Source organism: Biomphalaria glabrata, chromosome 16 (genome assembly GCF_947242115.1).
Source record: "Biomphalaria glabrata chromosome 16, xgBioGlab47.1, whole genome shotgun sequence".
Classification (NCBI taxonomy): domain Eukaryota; kingdom Metazoa; phylum Mollusca; class Gastropoda; family Planorbidae; genus Biomphalaria; species Biomphalaria glabrata.
Genome location: NC_074726.1, coordinates 21,257,115 through 21,284,971, shown reverse-complemented (window position 1 = coordinate 21,284,971; position 27,857 = coordinate 21,257,115). Strand labels below are relative to the sequence as shown.

The 27,857-nt window shown below is 37.8% G+C and overlaps 1 protein-coding gene across 5 annotated transcripts in view; it reads right to left on the bottom strand.

The window, feature by feature from the left end:
- LOC106078875 (uncharacterized) overlaps positions 1-27,857 on the bottom strand; it is an 85,293-nt gene that overhangs the window by 27,024 nt on the left and 30,412 nt on the right. For 3 of the 5 annotated variants that reach the window (XM_056013629.1, XM_056013630.1, XM_056013628.1), the window contains exons 2-5: positions 26,647-27,033; positions 26,229-26,294; positions 2,880-2,919; positions 1,006-1,101 (exon numbers count right to left, since the gene is read on the bottom strand). In XM_056013629.1, coding sequence (XP_055869604.1) covers positions 1,006-1,101; positions 2,880-2,919; positions 26,229-26,294; positions 26,647-26,827 — 383 coding nt within the window. In that variant the 5' untranslated portion in view covers positions 26,828-27,033. Of the gene's footprint in view, positions 1-1,005; positions 1,102-1,787; positions 2,661-2,879; positions 2,920-14,650; positions 14,786-26,228; positions 26,295-26,646; positions 27,034-27,857 lie in introns of those variants that run through there. The other 2 variants (XM_056013631.1, XM_056013632.1) reach the window with 2 other exon arrangements.

The window sequence follows — 27,857 nt, the reverse complement described above, 5'->3', positions numbered from 1 at the left end:
TGGAAATCTCCTTACATCTCAAACAAGACAAAACTAAGAATCTTTAATTCTAATGTCAAGGCTGTCCTACTGTATGGTTCTGAAACATGGAGAACAACTGAAGCCACAACAAAAAAAATACAGACCTTCAACAACAGATGCCTGAGAAATATCCTAAAAATACACTGGTATGACAAAGTAGAAAACACCAAACTGTGGGAGATGAGTGGACAGAAAAATATAGAAGTGCAGATCCTAGAGAGGAAGTGGAGATGGATTGGTCACACCCTTAGAAAAGATACCAGCAACAGAGCTAGGCAGGCCATAGAGTGGAACCCCCAGGGAACAAGACGCAGAGGAAGACCAAAAAGAACATGGCGACGCAGTGTACTTGAAGAAGCAGAGAAGACCGGGAAGAGCTGGGACACCATCAAAAAGCTAGCAAGAGACCGTGGAGAGTGGCGTGTTTATGTCGAGGCCCTATGTTCCATGAGGAACTCAAAGGAATGATGATGATGATGATGCATTCTCTGATTAAGTTGATACTTTAAACAATTATTTATTGCACCTAACAAAACATGAATCAATAAATAAAGAAGTCAATTAATTATTGGTAATTAATTATTTTGTTTAATATCAAGTAGGGGAAATAACTTATAAATTATTGGTAGATATTGTTTTAAGGATGGAGTACTTTCCTTGTAAGTAAGCTTTGTTGTTGTTTTTTTCAAAGAAAAAAGGATTTTGTATATTTTACTTGTTTTTCTATTATTTCAAGAGGTTAAGGTTCTTTTTATCAACATGGGAAGGACTAGAGGGGAAAAGAAAACCCAACTGAACTAAAAGTGAGAAAAGATTCTCTGCTGTATAAGTGACCATGTTTCCACCTTAGCTAATGCCACGGTTCCGGTCTCATAGACAAAGCTCCAAGTTTATCTATTTCTTCCTAGGAAGTGCACTATCAGATGAAGGATAATTCTGATACAGCTAAATGCATCTAGCAGTCAACTGAGTGTTTTAACTTACCTTGCACTGGAAGCCGAGGTGTGGTTGGAGACATCGGAACTAAAACTCTGCCAGCCCATTACGCCCTGATGTCTTTCATAGGCATCTTGTTTACCACTAGAACAATCAAAACAAAAAACAAGTTAGGAACTAGTGGGGGGAAACAAATGTCTAGCTTAGTTTGGTTACAATTTGGCTCATTTTATAGTCCTCTAAATGTTCCTGGATTTATGGTCTACAACCAATTTGTTGTGTCACGATACATTCTGATCCAATCAAATTATGGCTACATAGTGTTCCATGTAAGACCTGTGGGACCACACAGTGTTCCAAGTAAGACCTGTGAACCACATGGTGTTCCATGTAAGACCTGTGGGGCCACATAGTGTTCCATGTAAGACCTGTTGGGCCACATAGTGTTCCATGTAAGACCTGTGGGCCACACATTGTTCCATGTAAGACCTGTTGGGCCACATAGTATTCCATGTAAGACCTGTGGCCAAATGGTATTTTATGTAAGACCTGTAAACTAAATGATGCTCTTAGTATGGCACATGGTTCACATATTGTCTGCTCCAAGAATGGCTGGCACTAAAATGTTAGCTTTACTTTATTGACTGCCAAGAGTAAATTTCCTCTATAGCTCCAGGACAACACCATATCCCTTCTAGTGCAATGATTGACTCTATAAAGAATAGTATACATACATAATAAAACATATTCATGTATAACAATCACAATAGTGCATTCAACTAAAATGTGATAGCACAAATCTGCTAAATGAAATGAAAACATCAACAAACAGCTTGAAAATAACAACTAAATCCATGTAATCAGAGACATGTGGACTGAAGTACTTATGGTCTCAGCCATGACATGACAACACTTCAATGGCCAACCCATGATGTAGGTATCCTGTTCATCTATGGTCACTAGCCTTTTATCAAACAGGAAATGTGTAGTACAGTTCTACTTCGCTCTTTCCCATCCCAGATTTTTTCTTCTTCTGTCTATCCCAATCTACCTCTCACTCCCTCTTTGTCTCTTCAAATTTCTCCCTCTCAATGCATCACTGCTCAAAGTTATCTCTCTGTTAATAGTGCTCACCTTATCTGACAAACTAGCTCTTTCTAAAAGAAACAGTTTACAAAATGAAACTTTTCCATGCGTGGGAAACTCTAAAAAAGACACTTATTACACTAAGAGCTTAAGTCATTCACTGGGTGTTAACTCTTTTTATTAACCAAGTTAAGTCATCCACTTAAAAAAAAAGAGCAAATTTTAAAAAAGAGAAAACAAAAGTTATCCCTTTTAGACCTTGCAATCTACAGGGCATATGTTTTTGTCATCTGTTTCTATAACCAATGGTTAATGAGTGTGTCATGTGGCCAGCACAATGATCAACCGACTTTACTTTCTAAAACAGGTAATCATTAGAGTAGGATAGACTCAGGGATGTCCTGAAAATATTAAAATTTAAAAACCAAGTCTTCAGAGAGATTCGAACCCAAACCCCTCGGTTTTGAAGCCATGACATTAACCAATATTAGAAATTAGAAAACAAGTTTATTTTTAAAAAAAACAAGAATATTTTCCAATCAAAGTTAATGTGTGTTCTTGACTCATGTTCAAATTACATAATACCAGCAACAAACTTGATACTAAAACTAATACCTTCATAATACCCTCTACAAACTAATCCCTTACCACATAATACCCTCAAAAAATTGATATTTAACTAATCCCTTCACAACATAATACCCTCTACAAACTTGATATTAAACTAATCACTTCTAAAACTCTATAACATTACTGCACAATCTCCTCTGCACCTAAGACAACTGAAACTTTCTCCTTATGAAACCCAGAAGAGCCAGTCAACAAACGCCACTAACCTGTCCAGGTGTTGACTATTGTTGATCTGTAGGCTGTCAGCTGAAAGGAAGAAAAGAAATTAGGCTGAGAGTTGACATAGTCTATAAATAGTACACAATCAAACTGATACTATTTTTAAAAAAACATACAACATATTTGGCATGCAGTCTACTTTCTAAGGGAGATAGTTACAATGTGGAACTCTAGGGACAAGGTCAAGGTCCTTGTTATGGGCATTATTAACACTTATGTAACCATTCTCTAATCAGACGTGGTTGCTATGGGCAACATTAGTGAGAGAACAAAAAACAGAATGCCATTAGTTCTCTTCATTAACAAAGAGTTCACAAATGCTCTTTCTCCTAGAATGTAGGCCATCATTTTGGGATACATTTCCCCAATATTGTGTTCGGTGCACACATACTGAACTTAGGAAGCAGAACATACATTGAATCCAAGTAGAGGTTTGCTATAATCCCTTTGTTCGATATGATAGACAAAGTCGTGGTATAGAGATAAGGATACCATTATATTTGAAACAAGCTCAACACTGAATGAGAGTATGAATGAAGGGGCTATAGTGTCAACTTGAAGACGGAGTCAATGGAAGAATTGAGAAGGAAACTGAAAGGGACAGTAATAGGGGAGACGACGTAGGCGTCTACATTACAATGACAGGTTATACTCAACGTTCGATGTAGACAGATCTAAGTGTGGCTAAGGTTATGGGGACCTGTGGTGGGGAACAAGAGACGCAGTCTACAATGACAGGTTATACTGAACGTTCGATGTAGACAGATCTAAGTGTGGCTAAGGTTATGGGGATCTGTGGTGGGGAACAAGAGACGCAGTCTACAATGACAGGTTATACTGAACGTTCGATGTAGACAGATCTAAGTGTGGCTAGGGTTATGGGGACCTGTGGTGGGGAACAAGAGACGCAGTCTACAATGACAGGTTATACTGAACGTTCGATGTAGACAGATCTAAGTGTGGCTAAGGTTATGGGGACCTGTGGCGGGGAACAAGAGACGCAGTCTACAATGACAGGTTATACTGAACGTTCGATGTAGACAGATCTAAGTGTGGCTAAGGTTATGGGGACCTGTGGTGGGGAACAAGAGACGCAGTCTACAATGACAGGTTATACTGAACGTTCGATGTAGACATATCTAAGTGTGGCTAAGGTTATGGGGACCTGTGGTGGGGAACAAGAGACGAAGTCTACAATGACAGGTTATACTGAACGTTCGATGTAGACAGATCTAAGTGTGGCTAAGGTTATGGGGACCTGTGGTGGGGAACAAGAGACGCAGTCTACAATGACAGGTTATACTGAACGTTCGATGTAGACAGATCTAAGTGTGACTAAGGTTATGGGGACCTGTGGCGGGGAACAAGAGACGCAGTCTACAATGACAGGTTATACTGAACGTTCGATGTAGACAGATCTAAGTGTGGCTAAGGTTATGGGGACCTGTGGTGGGGAAAAAGAGACGCAGTCTACAATGACAGGTTATACTGAACGTTCGATGTAGACAGATCTAAGTGTGGCTAAGGTTATGGGGACCTGTGGTGGGGAAAAAGAGATAGTCTTTTTTTGTTTTTCTTTCGTCTTTTCCGTGACTGTTTTGGCAGAAGTGTCGTGAAATAAAACATGATCTTTGTCAATAACTGACACATCATGACACATTGTTATGGATTTTATCGTTATTAACATCTACACTAACATATTAACATCTACACTAACATTTTAACATCTACACTAACATTTTAACATCTACACAGAACATTTTAACATATACACTAACATTTTAACATCTACACTAACATTTTAATATTAACATTTTAACATCTACAAAGAACATTTTAACATCTACACAGAACATTTTAACATCTACACAGAACATTTTAACATATACTCTAACATTTTAACATCTACACTAACATTTTAACATCTATTCTAACATTTCAACATCTACGCAAGCTTCTACATTAACATCTACCTAACATCCTGCTTTCAAAATATAAAAACATTTAAAACATTTTTACTTAACTTAATATATGTCAAATCTATCAATGGCCTATAATTACAAATATCAGATTTGTAAAAATGTTTGCAAAATGTTGTACATGTTTCGGATGTTCCTTCAGAGTTAAAGATAATCTACTTCCTACTCCAAACCTCCCGCATGACAACGGGGGATGGCAGCGGACAGGGTATGAGCCCGAGACCATTAAAACGACCGAACAACATACCGCACAACTAGGCAGCCATCAAATATTAAACATTTGGTTACATTTACATTTTAGGTTAACACAATGGTAAGGAACTCTTTCAACATGAAAGCCAGATTCCCCACATTTCTTTATTTAAAAATCTACCCCCCCCCCCCACGTAGAAAAATAGATCTAAAAAGACTTACAAGACATTCAGAGCAATGTATAGACATTTGAAAGTCATTCCGCAAAGGCGCCCTAGGTAGTTTATCTCAAGCATGGGTGTGTGGCACGGTGGCAGAGCGCACCTACTTATTTCCTCAACCAAATTTGAGACTCCTTTTTCTTTTTCCCACGAAAGTTTTGGCCCCATACTGTTAGAGGGGGGAGTTACTATGTCTCACTTGACATTTTCAGCAGCCCTTCTATGGAAACATGGGGAAGAGTATGTTTCGTTAGATAATAAGGACAGTTATTGTCATCGTAAGCAAATTGGAGTATGACGCTATTAGCACCAACAATCAAAATGCTGCTGGAAAGTGCCTTTTGTTAACTCAATGAGTAAATATTCTAATGAAATGGTAGACCCAAATTGTATTTAAAGTTTTGAACTTTAGTTAGATAGAGCTATTAGACATTGGATAGAGAGTCCGGAGAAAGAATCTTATGCTTTCCATTTATCTCCCCTTAGCCTTCTGAGTTTTTTTAAATATATATTCTGTATAAAGACACAATTAATTACAACTAATTGATTTATCGCCTAACACTAGCTGGAGACAATAGCAACTTTGAAAGGATGTACAGTGTTACTGAAAGACAAAAAAAAAGTAACAAGCACTCGAAAAAATTCAGAGACTTAAAAGCAAGGACAATAAAAGAACAGTTGATCACAGTCTATACATAATAGATTAAGGCGAACAGAAAACACGCAGGGCCGGTCCCACTAGGGTCCAAGCTAATGTGTTGGTACCGAGGCGACGTGATTGATGAGCCCATTCAACACGAGGGTCCGCAGATCAACTGCTGTGACTGAGCCGTTCGCTAGTTTCTACCAAGCTGCACTATAGGGAAACGCAGATCTGATTCCCTGTGTACACAACTTGAAATGGAAAAACAAGGATGTGACTTTCAAGAAACTAAATACTAGCAGGAACTTAAAAACCCGACCACAACAATCTTGTACAGACGTATTGAAACCAGGCTGGAAAAGATCGAATTTGTACAAAGTTTTAGTGGATAGAGTCCACAATGTGATTTTAATCCCTAGTCCACGAGATGCCCTACACAGGTACACGCTCTTTACAGCAATACAAGTTATAAGCCGAGTAAACAGCGACCCGTGTCCTCAGTAAATGCACTACTTACAATTTGTACGGCACACCTCAAGTAGGTCACGTGGGAGGGATTAAGGGTAGAGTACATTCAAATTGAGGTCAAACAGCTTAACACCGATATGAGGTAAGAAGCTTCACGGAGATAGCAAGATGGCAATTTAGCCGGTGTCAGCGCTTTCGATGACATCTGGGGTCAGTGTAACACATACAATGCATGCGTTACCTAAGCGAAAGTCAAGGGTCACTCGGTCATTGTCCTTGCCGCTAAGCACCATGGGGCGCAGTTTGTTCAGATACGTTACTCGGCGTGGCACAAGGCGTGACCAATCGTTACAGAAGGCCTAAACACTGACCTGCAACGTCATAACCTATGGGTTAGTAAGGGCTACCTTCAGCCTCGCCAAGCCCACGGGTTAGTAAGGGCTACCTTCAGCCTCGCCAAGCCCATGGGTTAGTAAGGGCTACCTTCAGCCTCGCCAAGCCCACGGGTTAGTAAGGGCTACCTTCAGCCTCGCCAAGCCCATGGGTTAGTAAGGGCTACCTTCAGCTTCGCCAAGCCCATGGGTTAGTAAGGGCTACCTTCAGCCTCGCCAAGCCCACGGGTTAGTAAGGGCTACCTTCAGCCTCGCCAAACCCACGGGTTAGTAAGGGCTACCTTCAGCCTCGCCAAGCCCACGGGTTAGTAAGGGCTACCTTCAGCCTCGCCAAGCCCACGGGTTAGTAAGGGGCTACCTTCAGCCTCGCCAAGCCCACGGGCTACTAAGGAGAGCACTTCCTGTGACTTGATTGCTACTTCTGGCGAGACTCTCAGGTAAAACGTGTGGCCGACAATCAATTTTAAATTTAATTCAGGTCACGTGGGAGGGGGGAGACTTCCCTTTGACCTACGCTCTTAAGAGGCACACAACCTCGACTCCCGTGGGCAACAAAAAATCGGTTATATAGTATTCATACAAGGAAAATATTTAAAAAAAAGTCCTTAAAAAAACAAACCCTAACCCAAGGAAATGAACTCCGCACTCACAACTTTATCTCTCAATAGTGTATAAGATATGCCCATTATTCGATATCAAACAAAATAATTAATTTCCAATAAATAATTGACTAATTGGTTAATTTTAAATTGATTCATATTTTGTTAGGTACACTAAATAATTGTTTAAAGTTTTTACTTTATCCGAGAATAGGTCTGGGATAAATAACGTTCAATTATTTAAGGGGACGAAACACTACATATTATGCAGTATCTGCGAATACATAAGGATTTATTTCCCTTGCTGAGAATCAAACAAAATAATTAACAGTAATTTATCTACGGCTCTACACCAATGAATAATTGTGTTAAGTTTCAACTTGATCGGAGAATAGGCGTGGGGCATGGAAACGTGAACAAACTTTTTACCAGACAGATCAACAGACAGAGTTGATATAAGCTTTGTAAACAAAAAAAAAAGTAAAACTAGTTTCGAAATATCAATAAATCTTTATCAAATCAAGTTTATAAAGACTTTACTTGCATTTCTAACGCTATACAACAAAGATAGCTCAGGTCGTGGAGGATTCGCTTCGCATTGCCAACAATACGGCGATATGGCGTCTCCATTTCCATTCGAGCAGTGCTAAGCTCGAATCAGCCCACATATAGATCCAGGATGGATAATGAATTTATCATCTCATTAAGTGGAGAAGAAACTATTCAAAGATATTACTCACTTAATAGGCATAGTAAAATTTTAATGTACCGGTATGTTCTTTTTGGTACTGTTGGAAATACAGAATTAATGGTGTTCTTATAGCTGCCTTCAGAAATGTAACAAGCATAATGAAAAAAAAAATACGATAAAAAAATCAGCCGATCAGGTGTCCAACGTAAAAAAAACACCACCATCCTTGTTGAACTGGTGTGTGGATAGTGGGAGGTTTGATGCGGCTTTCTTCCATCCCCGCCAGAGCAATGGACTCGGTCCTTAGGGGGTTCTTTTTTGCTTCCCTATCGGCCTGTCTCCTCGCCGTGTTTCAAAAGTTGTCCGCTTATAACAGGCTGAGAACCGTTTATCTCACTTCACCACTATGACACGATGTACGTAACCGGACCACAGGGGGAAAACAAAAGTTTAGGAAAGTGTTCAAACATTGACTCTTGTGTTCACTTCAGAGGGCAGTGTTGACAAGTTTCTGTCTTGTTAGGCCAGCCAGCACACAATACTATCTCTTTCATTCGGCTCGAGACCAGTTTATGTTTCTATTAGAAGGGTTGATGGGACAGACCGGAGGGCTAGAGGAGTGTCCCTCGTCTTATCGTTATTGATTCCTGCTCCTTCGTTTCCGTTCATGTTTAGGTGGCGCTGAAACATGTCACTAGGATAGGGGGCAACGTGTTTTGTGTGTGTGTGTGTGGGGGGTGTGTGTGGTGGTGGTGGAGAGAAACAGGTGATTCAGGAGTTCTACCAAGGTCAAAGAGCAAACTGCCTGCAATTATAAGAGCAAGAAAAAAAAAAGGGAGACGGTGGAATGAAGCCAACACTGAAATGAACAAAATGTCACGCGAGGTGACAGAAACTACACTAGCTAAATTATTGAAAAGGTCAGGTAGCCAGCATGGTGAGTTGACAGTAAATGAAATAAATTATTGAAAAGGTCAGGTAGCCAGCATGGTTAAATGACAATAAATAAAACAGTTAAATTATTGAAAAGGTCAGGTAGCCAGCATGGTGAAATGACAATAAATAAAACAGTTAAATTATTGAAAAGGTCAGGTAGCCAGCATGGTGAAATGACAATAAATAAAACAGTTAAATTATTGAAAAGGTCAGGTAGCCAGCATGGTGAAATGACAATAAATAAAACAGTTAAATTATTGAAAAGGTCAGGTAGCCAGCATGGTTAAATGACAATAAATAAAACAGTTAAATTATTGAAAAGGTCAGGTAGCCAGCATGGTGAAATGACAATAAATAAAACAGTTAAATTATTGAAAAGGTCAGGTAGCCAGCATGGTGAAATGACAATAAATAAAACAGTTAAATTATTGAAAAGGTCAGGTAGCCAGCATGGTGAAATGGCAATAAATAAAATAAATTATTGAAAAGGTCAGGTAGCCAGCATGGTTAAATGACAATAAATAAAACAGTTAAATTATTGAAAAGGTCAGGTAGCCAGCATGGTGAAATGACAATAAATAAAACAGTTAAATTATTGAAAAGGTCAGGTAGCCAGCATGGTGAAATGACAATAAATAAAACAGTTAAATTATTGAAAGGGTCAGGTAGCCAGCATGGTGAAATGACAATAAATAAAACAGTTAAATTATTGAAAGGGTCAGGTAGCCAGCATGGTGAAATGACAATAAATAAAACAGTTAAATTATTGAAAGGGTCAGGTAGCCAGCATGGTGAGTTGGTGGAACTACACTACCTAAATTATTTAAAAGGTCCTGTAGCCAGCATGGTGAGTTGACAGTAAATAAAACAGTTAAATTTTTTAAAAAGTCCTGTAGTCATGGTGAGTTTACAGTAAATAAAACAGTTAAATTATTAAAAAGGTCATGCAGCCAGTATGGTGAATTGACAGTAAATAAAACAGTTAAACTATTAAAAAGGTCATGCAGCCAGTATGGTGAATTGACAGGAAGTGGCACCAGTTTAAGACGGGTCATGTACCTAGACTATGACATGTGGCTACGTGACAAAATGTCAAGATGTTAGATCACTGCAGAAGGACAGACATTGTCAAGATTTACGATTCAGTTCAACAGAAGGCGAAATGAAAAGACATTAATCTTTTTTTTTTCTTATCGCCATTAAAGATTTTATTCAACTAATCTGAGACCTGTCTTTTATCACACACAAGAGATACAGTAAACATGTCTGATTTAGTCACTAGGAGGGAAACATTCCCTTCTTTTCCACTTAAGCCTAGCATGGCAAGAGAGTAACTGTTTATGCTACTACCAGTATTGTTCTCCTTTGATTTAATCAAATCTAAAGACCAATGTTTGAATACTGTCCATTCAAAAGCTCATTTTTCTTACAGAGTGTTGACTTATTGCCAAAGTAGCGCTTGTTAATAGTTTCTTCCTAGCAGCGACAACACTATAGGATTACGTTTATTAAAATTGTTATCAGGAATGAACTGCGAACAACATGATGTCACAACCCACAAGCCAAAATCTAACGAAATCTCGGATAATTCATAACTGGGTCAGGGCAGTGAGAATCACCCAGAAGTATTTCTATACTTCCCAAGTATTTGTACTAGTTGATGTTTCTTAAAGTTTAGATTTGAGATTAATGTTTTACAGTTCGGTTCCAATGACTTTGTTGGTCTTATTTCACTGCAGGAAAATATACTTTGTGTTTTGTTTAAAGGACGACGTCGAAAAAACAGCAACAACAACCCGCTTTTTATTCTATAAAGTAAAACCAAAAACTAATTGGTAGCGTGGACTTCAAGAGAGTACATGAGCTGACATCTTGTGTTGAAAGAAATCCCATGTATATGAAGGACTGACCTATCAAATAGAAGGACACATTCAAAATACAAACACGAGAGAGGCAAGGCTGTTTACTCTCTCTCCCTTCCTGTTCTGTTGGACAATGACTGGATCAGGATGACATAAAAGACCAGAAGCGAAGCGGGAGACACCATGGCGGTATCCTAGACAACCATGGAGAAACAGGTGCAGATGTCAGAACCCGCACTGGTAAAGCATGAGCAGCCTTCTATCAGCAGAAGAACAAATGGGGAATCAGCCAAATAAGCAGCACCACCAAGATCAATAGCTTCCACATTATTGTTAAGCCAGTACTACTCTACGAAGCAAACTGGGAGCATAATACAGGTGTTCATCAATATCTGCCTCAGGAAGATTCTTAAGATCCGCTGGACCGACAAGACTACAAATGAGGAGCTGTGGCAAAGAATAATTGAAGATGGTATCCCTCAGAGAAGCGGGCAAAGGATAGGCGACATCTGAAACACTCAAAGAGGAAGAGGGAACGGCCCAGAAAGACATGGTGCCGAGACCCAATTGCACATACCAAGCAGATGGGCAAGACATGGGGACAGTTGGAGAGACTCTCCCAAAACAGAAACGCCTGGAGGAAGCTGGTTGGTGGGCTATGCCCACTTACGGGACCACACGCACAGATGACACATACATAAACTCACCGAACAGATTTACAGTTAAGCCTTTACCTTACAGATCTAGATATCTACATGTAAAACCTACAACACGGCAATTGCATAATCAAAGTGAGAAACTGTTTCAAGTTGAGAATTCGGGGGGGGGGGGGTGAAACTCATAAATCTTTAGAAACTGCTAACATCGCCAGCGACTCGTGATGTAAATCCAGGTTTGAATTGAAAATACAGGTTGGAAGAAAAAATGTGTGTGTCAAGAATTTTTTGTTTTTAAATTAACTTTTAGACTCAGTGCACAACTGTCAAGTTTTCAACCCAACGAGGCTAGGTTTAAGTACACATAAGTCTTTCACAAAGTTGAGGCCCGGCTTGTGCCCTTCACTCTCCCCACATTCTACAAGTCAATTGATACAGTGTTTCCCAAACTGTGTTCCTCGTGGCCTCAATAGGTGCTCCACGAACTACTGGAATAATTAAACAGTAGGCCACCACGTGAATTAATCTCTCTAAAAAAATAAGCAAAGTGTTTCGCCTAAATACTCGAAGTGTTCCGTTAAGGACAAAGCTAGGGAAACACTGAATAGATCTCTTAACACTGTAGTAGACTCTAGGTCAAGGACACTTCTGAGAATTCCGAGGGAAAAAAAGATCAGAGGTTCATTTGTTATATTTAGCCCAAGTAAAAGAGGTTCATTTGTTATGTTTAACCCAATGAGAAGAGGTTCATTAGTTATGTTTAGCCCAAGGAGCAGAGGTTTAACCAGAGAAGCAAGACCAAGGAATTATACCGGTACTATTTCCTTTCTCGTGGTAGTTATGCTGATGACGATGCACAACTAACTGTACAATAATAAAAAAAAAACAAGGTTACAAAGACAGTTTTTGTGGAAACACAAACCCAAAATCGGCCCCCGAAGTGGTCTACCTAGAGTCTTCACCAGGATTCGAACAACTTCTGGTTTCAAGTGCTTTACCACTCAGCCACAGCATCTCCATATATTTATTTAGCGTACACTTATATTTAAAAAAATTAATTTTTAACGTTATCCATACATTCAAAATTAAGAGCATGTTACATGTAATAAAGAGACACTAAAAAAAGATTTATTCTTCTCACAAAATTAAATAAATTGGCAACACGAAAAAAAAATTTTTTTTGACCTATTTTAGTTAGGTAGTGGAGTTAGAAATGACTTGAAAGACTTGCAGCAGATCTACTTGGACCAGACATTCCCCTCGCAAAATAAAAATTAATATCTCCATTGTCATTTGTCATACAAACTAGACATAGATCTAGCTAGATCTAGACCTACTTTTAGATCTAAATCTAGATTCAAGAACGGTCTAGGTCTAGAACTAGATCTAAGTCTAGATCTAGAAATAGATGTAAGTCTGGTCTAGAATGAGATCTAAGTTGACTAAGTCTAGATCTAGATCTAAGTGTAGATCTAATTCTAGATATAGCTCTAGAATCTTGATATAGAATCTACAACATTTGAATCAGCATTCTATTCAATATGTTAGTTAATAAATGGAAAATATATTTTATAATGAACCATAGACACTTTTACCATTGTGACCTTGTGCAATTTTTTTGTACCAATGCGCGAATGTATGAATGAAGCTTGAATTATTAATGAAGAAGTCCTCCCCTGAAGTTTTTCATTGAAAAGTGGTGTGATTTTTTGAAAAATCTGCTTGCATATTTAATTTTAAAAATTAGATGGTTCACTTTCGGAAAAGAAAAAAGTAGATCTCTAGCCGTTGCATCAGAACTTTGAATGATCTGAAATATCATGATGTCCGATTTTCATTTTATCTTCTAGTCTCTGAGATATAAACGGGACGGACGGACGGACGGGCAGACAGCCCATACAAAACTAATAGCGTCTTTTCCCCTTTTGGGGGCCGCTAAAAATAAGAATTTGAAACACAATTTGCACATTTACAGTCTAACAAGACCAAATGTTCTTTCTAGATCAGGCTGTTTAATATACATGTCAATAGAAATGTCACAGAAAATGAGGCACAGCGGTTTAGATGTTTCAAGAATGATGAACTAATTACATAAGAAAACAAAAAAATATATTTTGTGTAGCCCGTTATCCCCATCAACGTAACAACAAATGTTGGCGAAGGCCAGATACAAACACTCACGAGCTTGTAGCGCTCCCAAACAGTCATTCTGCTTGACAAATGATGCTCAATACTGCTATGGAGTATGTGTGCGTGTTTCTAAGGTGACGGTGAGAAAAGGTTAGCGATTGGTTGTGAATGATGCAACATAAGGGGCAGACGACTCCAGAACGCCAGACTGGGAGTTACTAAAGTCTAATATATTAATTTATTTCCTCTCAAGTTGACTTTCTCTATATTGTAATAATAGTTATATTTAGTTCTGTTCAGAAAGAAGTTACTCAGGGCCGGCTTTAGGTCACTGCAACATATGAGGCCGCAGTGGGACCCGTACTTTTATAAATTATAACAGGGTTCTCGTGGTCACAGGATTTTCCACGAGCTCCTGGAAATCTCCTGAAATTGTTTAAATCTCTTGAAAACCTAAAATTGTCCTTAACAATAGACAAAATTGCCATTTTGGGGTGTCATTCAATATGGTAAACGCCAATCTACGCGCGATTTAAAAAAAAACGGCATTGTCAAATGTCATTTAATGAAAATGTAATGCAAAGACAAATTTATTTTCTAATACAAAATCTTAATTTTTAATGATTATCATTATCCCTACCCTGACTGGGCAGCGCGCAATCCATTTCGAATAGGGGCCCCGAAATTGTTAGCTCAAGTTAATTCAAGCTTAATAAATTAAGATATAATACGCCAGCAGTTTAGTGCTAAAGGTCAACTAACGGTAACAACAGAAGGACCACCACATCTTATCTAGTATACAGCTTTTACCGTTTATAAACCACCCATTTGACCGTGAGTCAACTTTCGATACTAAGCCTTTGGTTACTAATGTAGCTTGTGTACAAGCTTGTGGCAAACGTAACCAAACCGTTCAGTTTTTTTTTAGAACACCAATGTATTTGAATGTATGCTCCGGGAGAGGCAGGCACGGGATGCACGATACTCACATAGCGAGGCTAATCCCATAAAACCATATCCCATCATTGAATTGGGCTACCATGGATGAAAGAGAAGAACTGGTAATCACCACACGAACAAAAAGATGAACATGATACACTCTACACATTTATACAGACCTACGAGTCCACAATGACACAAATGAAACAAATGTTTAAAGTAAAAAAAAAAAAAAAAAAGGTGTGTGTGTGTGTGTGGGGGGGGGTGAGGTGAAGCGATTTCGCAATGCGTGGGGACTGCATGCACGAGGACACCAAGGGAGGCAATGTGTGGGTTGTACAGACGTCTGGTCACGTTCATGAACAAAAGGGGCGGGGTTTTTCTTACCAAACTCCCAAATTCCATTCAACAATGTGAAATCCTGGAGCCTTGATATATATGTTAAAACAAAAAAAAAAAAAGAAAAAAAAAGAACATTTGGTATTTTATGACTACACGAGCTGTCCTAGGTGTCATTAATGTGGATTATGACCTTATGATTGGGCCACTTTCTGTTACCACGGGTCGCCAGGTTCGTCTGCTATCAGCGCTTCTCAAACTTTTGTTTTCTTCATTTCTAAGTCAAGACTTGTTATCTACATACATACATATAGCTAATGCATCATCATTGGAACCAATGTCTGCTTTTACCAACCTTTTTTTTTACGAGAGTTCCCTTCCACTACCAGCACACACACAACAGCCAGTAGAGTCTCCCCACCACCAGAGTGGAACATGTTCATCAGTTTGAGAAATAGTATGCTGAGTAATGCGTTATTGAGTCACGTGAGATGGGGAGCAACAAGTGTCTCTTAGCAGACGATAATTTCCAGGACAGTACTCCTCCATTAAATCAACTACAGTGCATTACTTTTTGGTTTGGTTGTTGTTGACCAAAGGGTCTCCAAAAGGGCACGCTTGATAGACAGCAGAAATTAGTCTTGTCGAGGAGACTTACCAATCGACAACCCACATGGAAATACTAACGCCTCGACCTTGGTCAATGAAAAAGCTCTTTAACATTTACCGCAGATTTCGCCATCTGTTCCTGTCTGCTAACATGCAGGAATAAGCTCCCTTTTTCTATTAAAAATAAATTAATTAGGTACCAATTTTATTACTTCATGTATTTTCATCGATTATGAATAATTAAGCAAAATTTAAACTTGATACAAGAATGGGAAGTGGGAAAAAAAGTGTAAAAAACGTAATAAGGGTAATTACTCCACATATACAGCCACGCCTATCAACAAGTATTATTTATTTCCCTTTTTCGATACCAAACAAATTAATTCATTATCACTACAGATTGGTTAACTTTTTGTTGATTTTGATAGCTACAACAAATAATTGTGTAAAGTTTTAACTTGATCCGAGTATGGCTGTGGGAGAAATAACGTGTACAAACATTGTACCAGATAGAGTGAGCTGATAAAACGCTATGTTGAAATTTTCCCAATTTAAAGTGCAGCAAAAGATCGACTAATTTTGTAAAGTACATTATAATAAGGCTAGTCTTCGAGTCCGAAGATTAATGAGGAATCGGGTATTTCCCGTGGCTGCGCAGTCCCAGCTGTGACCTACATATTTTGCCACACCCAGGGCAAGCATAACCATTGTCCGCAGGCGGTCCATTTAGATTTTCTTTTCGCCGTCTGCGTTTGTCCTCGGCAGCAGAATTTCTTTTGGTCTCAAATGTGTATCACGCGGCCTTCGTGAGTGTCCTCCAACTGTCTCGTTCTGAGGCCGCATACAACCAGGTGCTCTCATCTATGTCAGCCAAGGAAAGTTGACGCTTAAGGGGAGGTATCCCTGAAAATCTTATTTTTCTTATTTCTGAAGCTAGGCCTTTGAAATTTGTTATGGTAACATATAATGATATTCTAAAATAAATAATGCTAAAAAAAAAGTTGTTTGAATGATGGTTGCCATGGTAACGGCGGCCATATTGTTTATTGTATACAAATTAAAACTCTGAATTTTGTAAAAACTATTGATCAAAATTACATGAAATTGAATTTAAAGATAAGAGAAAAGGATCCTCTAAATTGGTACAACGTCAGAATTAAAGATTTAAGTATGGTTTTTTTTTTACAAATTTTTGAATTTTTAGTTATATTTTAGGCATAAAAAACAGGATAAATATTAATTAAAATTACTTTAAAAAAAAAAGTAAATAAAAGTTTGAAAAAAACTCATTGTACGAGTAAAGTAAATGATGTCTTTAAGAAGTGTTTCAAATTTCATTGAAATCTATCAAGTAGTTTAGGAGAAATTCCTAGTAAGGCATAATGATATGTGCAAAAAGTAACATTTTGAGAAAAATGAGTTTAAAGTATAGATTTGAAAACTTAGAAAAAAGTATTAAAAAGTTTCACAAAAATTCATTATACAAGTAAGGTATATCATGTCTAGAACAAGTGTTTCAAATTTCATTAAAATCAAACAATTAGTTTAGGAGAAATCATGTGTACAGCTAAATGACCTACGTGAAATTTATATTTGTTGATTTCTGAAAAAAGAAGAAAAAGCAGAAAAAAAAACAGCTAAAACTGTCCTGCTTCATAAGTAGGTCCCTCTGCATCTCTTAACTCAAGTTCCCTTCGAGCTTTTGCATCTTTCCTCATCTGGAGTCGTCTCATGACCACTTTACTTTTTTTATACGCCGACCCACTTAATCGTTGATTCTGTCGACTCAAACCAAGACGATGGGCATGAAACGTGTTTTTGCAGAACAGAATATTTTTCATTATTTTTGAAGCAGCAAATCCAAAGTTAAAGTCATAAATAGAGGATATCACTGAAAATGTTACCTTGTTCCAAGAAGAAAATTTCTTTTTATCACAAGTACTCCAAATCTTGGAATGCAAAGACTCGTTGGCGTTTTGGGTAGCACCTAGCAAACAACGTTGTAAGAGGGCTGGCTCGGAGAGGCGTTTATATATTGGTTTTAAGTGGTCAGCTAGTAGCTTATAATTTAGAGGAGTGCAGAGAAGCTTGCTATGTGGACCAGGAGTCTCATTTTTAGCAACAGCAGCATTGTAGAAGCACCACGAGCCAGATCCAGTTGGACACAATTGATGTTTCGGTGATTTGTCAGTTGACAAGCAATGATAAAGAGATGCCATTATAGCTTTCTGCATATCAGAAACATTTTTATGCTTTCTAATGGCTCTAGAGTCTAGAGTAATAAAGTGTTAACTTTTTTATAGTGTTTTGAGTTAGTTTACCATGCCCTTTGCCTCCAAGAGAAGTACCTTTTTTGCTACAATCAGCAACTAAATTTCGAAGTGCAGATCCCATCCTTTTACCAACATGGTTGACACATTCTTCTTTTACTATGGGAATGTCACCATAAGGTTTAAGTTCAGTTACTCTTTTGAAAGATTTAGCATCTCCATCAGATAACATTGATGTGTAGCGAAGCTTAAATTTTGTAACTGACCTCAGCCATAATACCTCTGCGGCATGTGTTTCCATCATAGCTGATGAACCTGTAAATATAAAGAAAATCAAACAGTTTAGAAACTTGTTAATATTATTTAGTGAATCTACAAAAAAAGCAAAGCTAATAAAAATTTAGCGAAGAGAATTTAAAAACTATACACAAAGACTTGATAGAAGTGTAAATTATATTTAATAGACCCTCACCTGTGTAGTTGATTTCACAAAAAGGCTTGTGTGTTTCAAACCATTCTGAATACTGTGATGGGGATTTTTCTTTAATCTTTCTGCCAGTGGTTTGACAGACCAAACAAAATGTTGAAACTATGTGGAAATCCAAAACATATCCTGTTAACACATCAACAACACATCCAATTCCAATATGTGAAGTGTGTCCTCTGGTTAGCCACGAGCCATCATATGAGACATCAATATCAATGATATCTTCTTCGTTTATAGAAACTCCACTTTCCTCCGCATGCTTTCGACGAATAAGGTCAACAGTTTTAAGTTCTAGGGCCTGTCGGATATCATCACCTTTATTGTAAATTAGTTTAGTAATATTTAGAAAGTTTTTTTTACACATTCCAGGTATGTCTAAATGTTCACACAGTTTGTTAAATGTGTAGGAACCTAATCCACATAAGATTGATGATAGAACTGCAGAATTGTTAACAGAATATCTTTTATTTTCTTTAGAATAACCTGATGTATGGTTGCTACTTACAACTGTCCTGCATGTTTCACAGTTAATGCTAAGTTTAACAGACAGGCCTTTGCGACATTTTTCATCAGAATTTAATTTTAATGAAGACTTATTGCAGCCAGGACAAAGTAAAGGCTGTATAAGGGCCTGAAGTTGGTCAAATTCAACTATTGTTCTGTTAGTGTGTGGAGTGGTGGATATTAAATTATCAACATCTAATTTGGGAATGTCAATAATTTTACTTTTACTCCTGGTATTGAGATCTAAATGAAGTTTACTAGACTTAGATCTAGATGCCAATGCCTCACTTTTATTGGCTTCGGTAGACACATTCTCAATTTCAACTGCTGCCGTAATATTATGTCCAGAAGATGAATCAGATCTAGATCTAGTAGGGCTAGGTGTTGATGAAGATATAGATCTAGAACTTGTTGTGGAAGTACTAGATTTATCTAGATCGACTAGAGTCTTAGATTTACCAGTAACTCTTTCTAGATCTAATTTGCGACTCATCCGAGCTTGCTTCAATTGAGCTAGCCTTTTGTTGAGTCTAGCCATTTATAAAAAACAAGGTGAAGCAGATCTAGAATATTTGATGAATAAAAAAAGAAATATATATACTGTAACTGTTGAATAAATAAGAAAATGCACACATGAACAGAAAAGAAAGTCAACGTGTAGACTTCGCCATTGAAATAAAGTCTATTATCGATAGTCGGAAATAACAAAAGTAGTTACGGGGATTCCGACCACGGGGGCAAAATCAACCAATGGCGTTTCTTTATTTATTAGCAAGGCTAAAAATAATCTAATTTGCTTCAAAAGTTGACCGAAGATTTCCGATCATTACCGAAATTGAATGAAACATAGAGCGAAAACGAGGCGTCTTTATAAAACTAGAGATCGTGAGGAAAAAAACCATACCAAACATCGATAGTCAAACAATGATTTGCTTATAATAGAGATGGCGTAACCAAGGGCCATTTTTGTACTTTTCAAGAAATTTTATAAAAATTTTGTCTCATAGGCCTTACAAAAACAACATAAAACATGTTTTAGACACAGATTTAAGCAATAAAAATGATTGTAATGTAATGAAAAATGGTTGATCTACTTAATTATGTTATTAGTTAAAAATCGATATCCTAGACCTAAAACTCGATTTTCTCTAGGGATACCTCCCCTTAAGCTGGTCTTGGAAGCGTTTCCGTGGGGCTTGCGCTCCATCATGGACATACGGTGGCAAGACCGCACTACAAACAGCGATGTCCTTGCGAACGCCGGTATGGACACTATAGAGGGACTTCTTTTGGTCGACAGTTGCGCTGGGCAGGGCACGTATCCCTTAAGGGAGACGAACGTATGCCAAAGGCAGCCTTTTTTGGTGAGCTAAAAGGTGGTCGACGTAAAGTACATTATGGCGCCATTAATCACCTCTGTACCGCCGTTTTCATCTCATTTCCTTCATTCCGAGCCCAGACAAGCATTAGTTTTGTTTTTCTTTTCGGGATTATGACCAAGAAGTCTGACAACAAATAGTCGTGACGGACATAACACAAGGTGATACGCTTTTAGGGTCCATTGCGTAAACAGGAGAAAACACAGGCGCGCACACATACACACAATAGGTTCATTTTCTTTTGTTCTCTATCCCATTGACGCCATGTTGTACACCTATATATAGGGTTCTATTAATACAGGCACGCACGCACATGCAATATGTCCACATCACCCCTCCCTCGCGTCTCAGTGACGTAATAGTGTACCTCTATTAATAGGACGGGGCTATTTAATTATAGGCTACGTATAATCGCCGGAAGCTCTTTATCTTGATTGACATGACGCATCTTTTCCTGAAGCGATTCAAAATGAGATTCCCTCTCAGACTAGTTGAGCGACACTGAATGCCACTTGTAAAGTTTATCCTAATACAGTTGACATTTGACTCACAGCAAACAGCAACAATGAGCCACTCCGCCGTTCTCGACAGGGCCAGAACCAGTGAGCAATCACTCACCACAATTTAACTCTTGGAATTCCCAACCGTTTAAATAATGATGGCATTGTATCTGCCACCTTTGTATTAAAGCAGTAAGAGAGTTTTGGAATTCATTTCTTACAAGTGACACATGTTTAAATTGGTAGAATTGATCTCTCTCTGTAATGGTTTTGAAAGTGTTTTACAAGGGCGCGTTGTAAGTTAAATCCAAAGTATTCAAAGACCATCAAGCTAGAATGCGACGTTAAAGTATTTGAATAATTTGTATTACAATTAACTCGTTTAATTTAGAAACAAAAGTGTCACAATATTACGTTGATTGATGCTTCCGCCATTCAAACTCAATCCACACATTAGGTCAGACATGCCTACCCCCAAGACCCAGAATGTGGAACACTCAGGTTGAAAATGTGGAATTTTGGGCCCCAATGTGGAACATAAACGCGTTTATGTTTGTCAGCCATATTGTTTGCAATATAAATTAAACTTCAATGATATTACTTTAATAACAATACTAGTTTGCTTCTTATAAATTAGATGTAAATAGTATAATATAATTAAAAGTAAGAAAACCTTTAATTCATAATTATGTCCTTTGTTTGAAATCAATAGTTCTAACTCCTATGTGATTATTCTAGATCTACTTGATTATCTATCCTTTTCTAGGGCTCTACTCTAGTCACTCTAGAAGTTGTCTCTAGTGCTAGATCTAAAATAATTTAAGAGTCTGTCTACTAGTAGTACTAGTCTAGGACTAGACCTACATGTAATAAGTCCTTTAAGTCTAAGAACACAGATTATAATAATTATATTAATTATAGATCTAATCTAAATATTTATGTCTAGATCTATGGACTTATTGAGAACTAAATTTATTACATATATGATAATGATACATAGAAATCTAGAGATCTATCACCTTCTAATTCTATTTCTCTAGATACTAAGTAAGATAGATCTAGATTTATTATCATCTAGACTCTAGTTAAAATAGTTAAATCTAGTTTCTAGTAATCTAGTGCTAGATCTAGACTCTCTAGATACTAATTTAGACTATGTAATAAGTAGATATAGACTATAAGTATAATAATAATTGACACTATAGCCTTATTTATTTAGATCTAGCTAGGCCTTAGCCTTACTGTGTCTAAGTTAATTAATTACATTTAGGTCTAGATCTAGATCTCTAATAACCTATTTGAAAAAAAATCCTTTTCTTAGATTACTTAGAAACCTAAACTTAATAAGGCTAAGAAGTTAAGAACTTAGACTTAGAAACCAGTTGAGTTAGTCATGTTTATCATAGTTTATGATGTTAGTCACGTTAGTGTTAGAATAGCGCCTTTGTCGGGAAAAGAAAGGGATTTGAATGGAAAATTAGGCTTATTAGCACTTACTAGATTCTAAGAATAGATCTAGTATCTGGACCTAGAGTACTAGATCTAGATCTAGTTAATCTAGTTCAACCATATCTTCGTACATTTAGGACACACCGGGTCCGGGAGGAGATGAAATGTAAACAATAAACACAGACCTAGATATATTTTATTTTGCATTCAGTATTTTCATTTCGCATTATTAATAAATAATGAAAAATCGGCGATTTTTTTTTGTGTCGGAATTCAGACTTGGCGGAACAAAAAATCGTGAATGCGGAACGGCGGAACATGTGAGCTTTTTTGATGCTTTTGCGGGACGGTTCCGCATAATGCGGGACTGTAGGCATGTCTGTTAGGTGTAAACATGCGCACGGTAAAATGAATTTAAAACCACAGTCTTTAATACAATAGAAGGATTTTAAAAATCAAAGTATCCCTTTCAGACCTTTCGATCTATTGGGCAAATAATGTCAAGGTCATATTTCTATGACCGACGTTTAACGAGGGTAACGTGTGGGTAGCACAATGACCAACCGCCTTTACTTTTCCCAATTTAGGTCAGGTACGGGTAAGGTAAACTTAGGCATCCTAAGAGTCTTGAAGTTTAAAATATAATCTTTCGGTCGTTTCGAAGGTACTGGATTCATAAATTCATACCCAGGCCGCTGCCATCTCCCCTCGTCCTGCGGGAGGTTTGGACTAGGAAGTACATTATCTTCAACTTGTGAATGAACATCCGAAACATGTCAAACATTTTTATAACCTTCTTAATGAAATCTTCCAAGCAAAAAACTTGATCGTCTGCTATGATAATGTTATCCAGAGGATAAAACACGTACAGGTGCGTTGACTGGCTGCACAACTTTTCTCTTGGTTCTCAAACTTTCCCTATGGTATGACCCTAGACATCTCTGCGTAAACGTACAAAGTGAACACTCAATCCCATGTCAATGAAAAGGGTGAGAAACATCGGTGGTGTTTCCCCGCGGTTTCCCCAGGTTGAGCAAACAGAAGTGGCTTACAGTCGAGCAGACGACAAGAGATGTAGGTCGCCCTGGTTACTTTCTATGTGCATGCAGAAGACCTAGAGCGTACTAATCTTGCATAAACACCAGAGGTGAATGACCTTACTATTCCACTCGTAGACTAACATTGGTTTACATTCTTTACATAGTGGACCACTCAAATACACACAGACATTAAACAGCTTGAGTTATTTAAAAAAATATTTTTTAAAGTGAAGATGAGCGTACTATTGACTTCTTGTTTGGTTTAATGGTGACAAAACAAGACTTGAGCACTGTTGATGTATTTGTATATAAGGGGAAAAAGAAAATAAATCTGTTATATTTTCCCCTACCAAAGTACTACAGTAAGCAATAGTTAATCACGAAATGCTCATCCTAAACCTTTACTTTGTCGGGTGTTTGGGGGGGAAGCATGTCTATATTTAGGTGTTAGTTGACTTCGGGGGTACTTTGAGTTCAAGGGAGCGAAACAAATGGCAAGACATTTGGTCAAAGCATTTGAAACTTAAAAAGATGTTAGAAACGCAATATTAAAACACTGATTCTTCTTGTATCGATAAGTGAACTCCACGAGCTACAAGGTAATTAGATCGAGAAGACCTCTGACCATGTTACCCAGCAATTAATAGACTAGTGGCTCAAGAGCATTAGAAGGCAGAGGCCGAGCAGTGTACAAAGTGTGATAACACGCTAATGACGCTATATACATACGAAAATATCAAAGTCTTCAGATATATGTTTCAGACATTTGGACTTGTATGTTTCAGACATTTGGTCTTGTATGTTTCAAACATTTGGTCTTTATGTTTCAAACATTTGGTCTTGTATGTTTCAAACATTTGGTCTTTATGTTTCAAACATTTGGTCTTTATGTTTCAAACATTTGGTCTTTATGTTTCAAACATTTGGTCTTGTATGTTTCAAACATTTGGTCTTTATGTTTCAAACATTTGGTCTTTATGTTTCAAACATTTGGTCTTGTATGTTTCAAACATTTGGTCTTTATGTTTCAGACATTTGGTCTTGTATGTTTTAGACACTTGAACTTGTATGTTTCAGACATTAGGACTTGTATAATTCAGACATTTGGACTTGTATGTTTCAGACCTTTGGACTTGTACGCTCCTTTAGAAATGAAGACTATTAAATGATTACATCCTAGCCCAAATGACCTGCAGGGCGCGGCAGAGGGGGTAGGTAGCGGTCAGTGTTCAACCTAGGGACCATCGAGTTACATTCCGAAGAGCATACCACACAACTAGGCAGCCATCCATTTGGAATGCCACAACACATCAGACAAAGTCAGACTTATTAACAGCTTGTCGTGGCAGTGTGGAGCAGCCAAGTTAAGCTATTTCAAATTTTTCATTGCAGAAAGCAACAAAAAGAAAGTCTAAGGGTACAGCTTAACAGACGGAGCAGCCAGGTTTAGCTAATTGTCCACTGCAGAAAACAACAACAAAAAAAGTCTAAGGGTACAGCTCAACAGACGGAGCAGCCAAGTTTAGCTAATTGTCCACTGCAGAAAGCAACAAGGGTACAGCTTAATAACGGACGGCTCAGAAAAAGAAGACGAGATTTCTACCCTATAATATTTTATTATTGTATCCAATTCACAATATGTGCATTAAATCTTATGATTAAACTTTTTTTTTTGAACAAAGTTTTCCTTAATTTTGTGAGAGTCAATATATAATGAATTGTAAAACAGAGAAAGAGAGGAGGGTGAATTGAGTAGGGAGGTAGATAACAATGAAAACTTTTGTTTTGAGTCATAGAACTACTAGTTAGCTACGCAAGGTATTCGCACTAAAGCCCTTTTACTCCGATAACAAAGCCACGTTTACTAAAGGCCCTACTTACCGGCACAGGGCCTAGTAATTTCGTTTCTAAATTTAACTAGGGGCTCCAGCTCTAGCTAAATGAGAGACACACCTACTGGTTTGTTTGCAGACTCAGATCAAACGTTACCATGGTTGATAGCTCTGTGCTCAACGGGTCAGCGGGTTTCGGGAAGGAATGTCTCCAATGTAGCAGTAAATAAAAACTTCAAAACAATTTGATTTCTTCCTTTGCCCCCCACCACCCCTAACCTCAACTGGGAAATAAAAAAACACGGATTTAGGCTCTGTCCTTTCACTACACACATCGAAGAGTTGTTTTGTTTTGTTCTTCATGACGTTTGGAGGAAAAAATCTAGAGTCTACCTTTAAAGGAAAGATTTAGAATTTACGTTTAACGGAAATAAAAAATCGCAATAGCAGAAAGGTTTCAGCATCAAAGTAATAAAACAAAGTAGACGTGACTGACTCCCCTATGACCATATACGTTCTAGGCACCGAAACGGAGATATACATCAGGGTAATACATATTTGGAGGAGGACGGTATAACAGACGTGCCTCCAGTATTTGCCATTAAGATCAACCCAGGCGCCATTCCGCCCTCACTGACATAGAGGAAAGTAGCTGGCAGCAGAAGGGACCTAGGACAGAGACAGTTGGAGAGCTCAAACAAAAAGGTCGCGGGACACACAAGTGAAACCAAAAGAAAAGCCCTTGTAGAAGACAGGCGCAGAAGACGAATCCCCAGCGGAGTCCGCATCATATGTGTAAAAATATGCAGGTTGCTACTCGGCTTGCATAGTCATGGCAATCGAAGACATTGCCATTGTTGTCTACTAATAATAATAAATGGGAAAAAAAAAGAATGCATTTATATCTTACAAGGCCCGATTTCTTATTCACGAATCAAACTGAGCCAAGAAGAAAGTCAAAATATTTGAGTACACAAAATGAAATCCTCTGATATTCACACAACAAGCAGTCCACATGGGTCATAACTATCTCACCTATACATGAATTACATGCAGAACACTATCCGAAGCACGTGACAAATCTCACCCCATTCATGAATGACTATTACATAACTAACCGAAGCTTAAGCAAAGGAGATGGGGGGCGCGAGGAACATTTAAGAAGCACCTGGCATTTTAAAGACCTAGATGGGAGATAATCTAACTACGTTAAACCAACCTTCAGTCCCAAGGGGGAGATCATCCTCACAACCTTTCTGTCTCTTGGAGTCCACTGCTGTACCTTCTGGTATGGGAGAAAGTTGTTTTTTTTTTTACTTATGTATAATAAATGAAACAAAAACAAACAAACACAAAACAAAACAAAAAAAAACAACAAAAAAACAAAAAAAGACCAATTTTCGCTATCGAAAGGAGTAGATCTAGAAAACTAAGAACTTTGTCTTTAATGAAAAATAATAGTTTAAACTTTAAAAACATGATTTCCCTTTAATGCTAATCCTTACAAAATAAAGGGCTATTTAATGATTATGTTCCGAGTAATATCATTAAAAACAAGAAATGTTACAAAATAGCATCTAACTATTAGAAACACTTCCTAACAGAGTCAAAAAAAGAAAATTCATAGAAATGCTCACCTTGACCTTTAGCCTTGGTTCCCAACATTCTGGCTAAGCCGGCAAAACCGCCACCACCAGAACCGGATTTTTTAGCAGAGCCCTCCTTAGACGTGGGGTCCAGGGTTACAGGGCCACCGTTGACATGCTTGGTGGGCGAAGTATCATCTGGACTGATGGACTTCCTTTCCTTCTCCTCCATCAGAGCTCACTGAGTGTCCAGGAACTCTCGAATTTTTGTTGGTTGGAGAATATCCCTTCAATTGCTAATTGTAGACTTGTACCCGGATTTCTAAAACAGGGTCACAGCTTTCTGTGACCTTAACTCCAACGCGTGGCTAGTCCGGTTTATCCAAAGTAAGAATCTAGATATCTAAGTGCATGTCATCTCACTGGAGTGCTTCATGTCTGCGAGAGAAATACAAGAAAGAATATGATTATGATTAGGACATTTAGAGAAAAAGGGTTTTCATTTTTATTCAAACAGAAAAAGATAAACAAAGCTTACATTACGTGAAATGGGGAGGGAAGAAGGGGGTATCTTGGTGAATGTTTACATAATTGTTTTTTAAATTCATAAAAAATATTCACGCGAGGCTCAAGATTCTTCAAGGAGACTAATTCAACTTATACCACATCTGTCAAGTACGGTTTCTTGCCCTTGTTTAAGATACCAAACAAAATAATCAATTAAAAATTGTTGATTAATTGGTAATTTTTTTCTTGATTCTTGTGTTGTCAGGTAAAAGAAATAATTATGCAAAATTTCAGCTTAATTTGATATTGGGTGAGGGAGAAAAATGTCGACAGACTCTTTACCATACAGACAGACAGAGTTGATATACGCTTTCTTTTAAAGACAACACATGTCTGAGTTTAACATATCTATATAATGTAAGTTTTCTTTTTTTTTTGTTGTTTTGTTAAAGTAATCTAGGTGTAATAAAATATTAAATCTAGGTTTCATTTCCCTAGCACTGACCGTCAATTACAATCTATCAGTTGTTACACACCGACTAAAGGAGTCTTTTAAAATCTTCATTTCATCACTGTACTCTTATTCAAAATTCAACCGAATTGATGGGTCTCTCTGCCTTCCAGGTCATTAGCGTTTGAGTTTCGTACCGGTACCAAGATCACATTCTTTTACTTTGACCTCAAGGAGAGGAAAGGTGGTAGTGGGGGGGGGGGGGGAGTCAGCCAGCCTCTTAACACGTTTACATTCAATAAAC